The sequence below is a fragment of the Tympanuchus pallidicinctus genome, unplaced genomic scaffold, assembly GCF_026119805.1.
Source record: "Tympanuchus pallidicinctus isolate F22 unplaced genomic scaffold, pur_lepc_1.0 scaffold3, whole genome shotgun sequence".
NCBI classification, from domain to species: Eukaryota; Metazoa; Chordata; class Aves; order Galliformes; family Phasianidae; genus Tympanuchus; species Tympanuchus pallidicinctus.
Window position 1 is genome coordinate 13,015,646 of NW_026294747.1, and position 5,530 is coordinate 13,021,175.

At 53.2% G+C, this 5,530-nt stretch overlaps 1 protein-coding gene across 1 annotated transcript; it reads left to right on the forward strand.

Moving 5' to 3' along the window:
• The first annotated feature begins 1,468 nt into the window (after window positions 1-1,468).
• Window positions 1,469-3,891, forward strand: ASCL2 (achaete-scute family bHLH transcription factor 2). The gene is made up of 2 exons (XM_052694483.1): window positions 1,469-2,613; window positions 3,143-3,891. The coding sequence occupies exon 1, from the start codon at window positions 2,099-2,101 to the stop codon at window positions 2,600-2,602; it is 504 nt and encodes a 167-aa protein (XP_052550443.1). The 5' UTR covers window positions 1,469-2,098; the 3' UTR covers window positions 2,603-2,613; window positions 3,143-3,891.
• Window positions 3,892-5,530: the final 1,639 nt, after the last annotated feature.

Consider the following 5,530-nt stretch of genomic DNA (forward strand, 5'->3'; position numbering starts at 1 on the left):
GCCCCAAGCAACAGGCTCTCCACAGTGTTTTGGAAACTTTTCAAGCAAGAGCCAGTGTCAGAATACCCAGTTTTCTCCCCATACACGCACATACGTTGTCCCTCCCTCCTTTCTCCTCACCCTGATCCCCTCCCACCGTGAATCCACAGCTGTGAGAGGGGGCTATGAGAATGGCTGTGAGCCAGTGCTTAGCTCTGAGTGGGGGCTATTGAGCTGGTGGGAGGTGAGGTGGGCTTGAGATGCTGCTTCTCCCAGCCCTTGGTGCTTGGGGTGCTCACGGGGTTAGGTTGGCCATGGAGTTGAGTGACTGTGGTGGGTTGGAGTGGCCAATGGGGTTGGGGTGGCCCATGCAGGTGAGTGGCCATGGTGTTGGGGTGGCCATGGAAGCTGAGTGACCAAAGATGTCGGGGTGGCCAGTGGGGTTGTTGAGATGGCCCATGAGATTGAGTGGCCACGGGGTTGAGGTGGCCATGGGAGTTGGGTGGCCATAGGGCTGGAGTGGCACAAAAATGCAGACCTGGGGAGGACAGTGCCAGGTCCAGGGATGCTTTCTGCATGGGTTTGTGCTTCAGAGCCTGCGGGGTGCATCTTTCCTGATGTTAAAATGGTAAAAAAGTCTTTAGAAAAAATTGGCTAAAGGGTGACTTGGTGCCTGATACCTTAACCATCTGCAGCTTCAGAGTCAGGGTGAAGCAGAGCAGTGGGAAATAGTCGCAGCCCTCCCATATGTCAAAGAATGGGAGCACATCAGCAGCTGCAATAAAACAGCAAATAAAGAACGAAGAGATGAGTGGGAAAAAGAAGGAATATGCATCTTGCAGAGCAGAGGTACGCAAAAGAAAGCGTGTTGCATAGGAAAAAGCGTGACACCGCTTTCTCCTCACTACCCCCTTACAAAGCCCCTCCTGTGCAGGCTCCGGAGGTGTCCCCAGAGCGGCCGCAGCAGGAAGCCGAAGGAAGCCGAAAGTGTCGGCAGCGCGGGGCAGAGTTCCGCGCTAGGGGGCCCCAGAGTCCCGCACAACGCTCCGACGGTCGGCGCGACGAGAGGGTCCGCAGCGCCCCGTACACAAACGAGAGGAACCGAGGCGGGGGGCGGACAAAGCACGGCGGGGACCGCTGGGGAAAGCGGGCTGACGGCGATGCGGAGGGCCTTAGGGGGCTGCGCCCTTCCTCCGACTCAGGTGCACGGGGGTAACCGCCGCCTCCTCGGGCCGCTTTGCCGGTGCAAAGGGGGGGGGAGGGCGGAGCGAGAGGATGCCGCACCCCCGGGGAACGGGTGAACTCAACCCGGCTATTTGAATTAATGAAGACAAACGCGAACGGTGGGGGGAAGGGGGGGGAGGAGGAGGAGAGGGCGGGGTGTTACCGGCGGCCGCGATGCCACGCGCCGGACGCGCGCGGGAGGTGAGGGGGGTGCGCGCGGCGACGCGCGCGCGGGGCGGGCGCGCGTGGCGCGGCGCGTGCGGCCGCGGGGGCTCGCGAGCGGCGGCGGCGGCGGCGTTGATAAGCAGCGCGCGGGCCGCGCGGCCGCAGCAGAGGCGCGGAGCGGTGCTGGGAAGGAGACGGGGGTGGGCAGAGCGGCCCCCGCTCTTCTGCGATAGGGATTTCTGTTTGTGTTGGGTTCGTCTCCCACTTTTTTTTTTTTGTTTTTTTGTTTTTTGTTTTCCCCCCTGTCTTGTATTTTTTTAAAAAAACTTTTTAATTTATTTTTCATTTGCGCTTTTTCAAACTCCCGTTTCCTTTGCGTTTTAGTCCCACTTTTATTTGCGTTTTTTCTTTGCATCTCACATTCTTTTGGCGCCCGGCTCGCGCTTTCTGCATCCTTATTGCACATTTTTTTAAATCTCATTTTCATTTGCTTTCTACGCATTTTCCTTTGCATCTCACCCGCTTTTTTTTTTTTTTTTTTTTTGCATTTTTTTTTTTCTTGCACCTTACTCGCATTTTTATTTCCATCTCGCAGGTACTTTTTTTTTTTTTTCTTTTTAAGTAATCATTAATTTTTCTTTTTCCATTTTAATTCATCTCTCCGTTCCCATTCCCCAACCGCTCCCGGCGCTGCCGCGCTCCCCATCCCCGCCGCCGTGGCCCCTCGGCGATGAACGGCGGTGCCCCGCCGCCGCCCCCCGCCGCCGCCTCACGCTGCCGCCGCCGCCCCGCCTCTCCGGAGCTGCTGCGCTGCAAACGCCGCTTGGCCTTCGCCTCCCTTTCGGGCAGCGGCACCGCGGCGGCGGCCGTGGCCCGGCGCAACGAGCGGGAGCGCAACCGCGTGCGGTTGGTCAACCTGGGCTTCGCCGCCTTGCGGCAGCACGTCCCCCACGGGACCGCCAGCAAGAAGCTGAGTAAGGTGGAGACGCTGCGCTCCGCCGTCGAGTACATCCGAGCGCTGCAGCGGCTCCTCGACGAGCACGACGCCGCCGCCGCTTTCCCCGACGGCCGAGCGGGCCGCTCTGCGGGGCGGGGGGCTGTCGGGGAAAGCGGCGGCGGCAGCGGCTATTCCTCCGCCTCGCCCTGTTCCTCCGAGGAGAGCGGCTACGAGCCGGTGCTCAGCCCCGAGGAGCAGGAACTGCTGGATTTCACCAGCTGGCTTGGGAGCTACTGAGCTGGTGGGAGGTGAGGTGGGCTTGGGGTACTGCGGCTTCCCAGCCCTTTAAGCTTGGGACCCTCACAGAGTTGAAGTGGGCAATGGGATTGTCAGTGGGGCTGGGGTGGTCTATGGAGTTGAGTGATCTTGGAGTCATTGGGTGGCCAATGGGGTCAGACGGCCATTGGGATTGCCAGTAGGGTTGGGTTGACTGATGGCGGTTAAGCGATCATGGGGTTGTATTGTACAATGAGGCTGAGGTAGCCGGTCTGGTGGGGTGGCTGATGGGGTTGGGTGACCAATGGACTTGGGGTGGCCGATGAGATTGACTATGAGGTTGAGGTAGCCAGGGGTTTGATGTGGCGGATGGGATTGGGATTGCTGATCGGGTTGGGGTTGCCAATGGGGATTCAGGTGGCCAGTGGGGTTGCCAAAGACACTGGGGTTGCTGGTGGTGTTGAGGTGGCCGATAGGATTGAGCGGTCATAGGGTTGGAAGCTGAGGAGGCCGTTGGGGTTGGAGATGGAATAGACATGGGTTTTTACAATCTCTCCACAGCCATACCTTGATGCCTATGGTCTTCCACAGCAGCCAGCAGTATCCTCCAAAATAAATCTCCCCCAGAAATTCTCAAGTTCCTCCTGGCTGCTTTCCTTGCTGGGCTGAAGTGCAATGGTGTCACGGCTCCGATGTCTGCTCTGGGGCTGCTGACGGACAAGGTTTTCACCCACTCCAGAGAATGGCTGTGCATCCCCTCGCAGCTACTTCCCATCAGCCTTTGGAAAGGGTGGAAAAAAGAAATGGAAACCACTTGATGCTTCCTTTTTTCTGGAGGGGGAGGGAATTTTTTTTATAATGTCAGATTCTATTTTATATGCAACTTGAACCGCCTATGGGAAGAGTGGTGTATGAAGACTTATTTTTGTATGAGAAACCTTGGGGAAAAGGGTTAAGGAGGTAGCTCTATTTTCAGTCCAATTCCCTTGTTCTTGAACACTGCCAGCTGGAATGTTTGGGGAATATACACTGTTTAGATGAAAGGGTTTGTTTGTTTTTCTTTCTCCAAACACTTTACTAAAGGACTGCAAAGTTTTGTTGCATCTCACTGTGGTGTCTGACTCTGCCTGGTGTGAAGGTTCACTTCTCTGAAAACTGAAGTTGTTTTGTTGTTTGTTTTTTTAAATGTATTGAAGGCATTTTTGTATGCACTTGCTAGGATTTCTTAAGTCGTACATATGCAGTTTTTAAAAAGAGTATCATATTTTATGTAAATTGACTTTATAAATAAAATTCTATTTATAAATGGATTCTGAGCTGCAAGGTGTATGTATTATCCACCAAGTTAACACCTGCCTGAGGACAGACAGTACCCTGGGCTGTATGCACTTGCTAAAGGCAATCAGGAGCAGCACAGCATCACACCACACTTGCTTATTGCTACTTGTAGTGCTGCCCACTTAGCAAAGATGGGCCAGAGGGGAGAAACAGGTGGCTCCAGGGCTGGCAGCTCCTCTCCCAGGCGTGCAGGAGTTGCTGCAGGCAGCTCCTGGCCATCACTTCTGGGCTCATGCTGAATACCTGCTTCAGAGGCAAGAAAAATTGCTGTGAGCCCAAACAGCCACAAGAGCATGGAAACCTATGGCAGAGGCTGTTACTTCCCTTCAGTAGCTCCAGTGAATGCTATTAGTGGTGTGAAACAGGCTGGCCTGTAGAATTTGCTGAGCTAAGACAAGACAGAATGGGTTATTAAAATTGACCCACTTTGCAAGAAACTGTATGTGCAAACCTTAAGTAATGCAAAGGTGGAATTTCCCCCACTAAATTTTGAGAGGTACGCTCGCTCTCAAGCTCCAAATTCAGTAATTACAGTGGGTGCTTTGCAATCAGATCTACAAATGTATTCTACATACATAATGTCATCTCAAGAGGAAGAAAGAAAAAAAACAAAAAAAAAAAACAACAACAAAAAAAAAAAAAACAAGGGAAAATACAGGCTCTAACAGCAGGATAGCATTAGGAGCTGCAGGCAAGGAGCCATACTAAGGGAGAGCTGCTGTGCTTACGGCCTGTTCCCTAACCAAGGCTGCTGTAACAAGCTGTCCCTTGGGAAGGCCCTAGGAATTGAAGTGCTCAGTGAATCTGTTGCTGAGGTTCTCCCCCATGCAGCTCACCTACAGCCCCTGAGATGGCAGGGAGGCTGTCAGCTGGCCTGGGCTTAACTCATCTGTTGTACCTGGAGGAGCACCTGACTGGGATGGGGGAAACAGGGGTTTGGTGTTGGCTTAAGGGCTTCATCCTCACAGAGTACATCTAAAAATGCAGTCAGACATTTAGGCTGGAGAGCTCTGAGGTCAAACCTCATGCAGATCCCACATGCTTATTCTCAGCCTAAGCCAATGGCTAACCCCTTTTCCAAATGAATTAGGAAGCAGGACTGCTGTGTTTGCCTTCACAAGTTTCCCATTCCAACAGAAGGCATTTGTGTGGATGATTTTACTACGGGCTTGGCAGCTGTTTCTCTTCTTCAGAAGCACTGATTATTTCAGTATTTCCAATAGCAACGTTTGGCTTCAAGTCAAGACACTCCCAGCATCCTTACAAGGGTCAGCAGATCACCCAAACTACTGTTGCAGCAACACAAGACTGGCATCAATTGTAACAGTGTTAGCAAGAAGTTAGCCACAAACAGTCATCATTTAAGTGATATTGACTTTAGGATAAGAGATTCTACAAGCTCACCCCTGGGCCTCTCTGCTCTGTGTGCAAACTGTCAGAGTGAAGGCATGGGGACAAGAGCATTCTGCCCATGAGAGTCACCTGTGCAGAGTCTACACAAGCACATCATTTCTCCTAAGGGATATAGCTAGGGATTCAGTGCCCAAAACAGAAGCTCCAAGGCAGACACAAACCCAACTCTCAGGCCCAGAGCCGCAGGAGGATCAGGCA

Coding starts and splice junctions, on each gene's coding strand:
- ASCL2 (XM_052694483.1), top strand. CDS start 2,099: ATGAACGGCGGTGCCCCGCCGCCGCCCCCCGCCGCCGCCTCACGCTGC.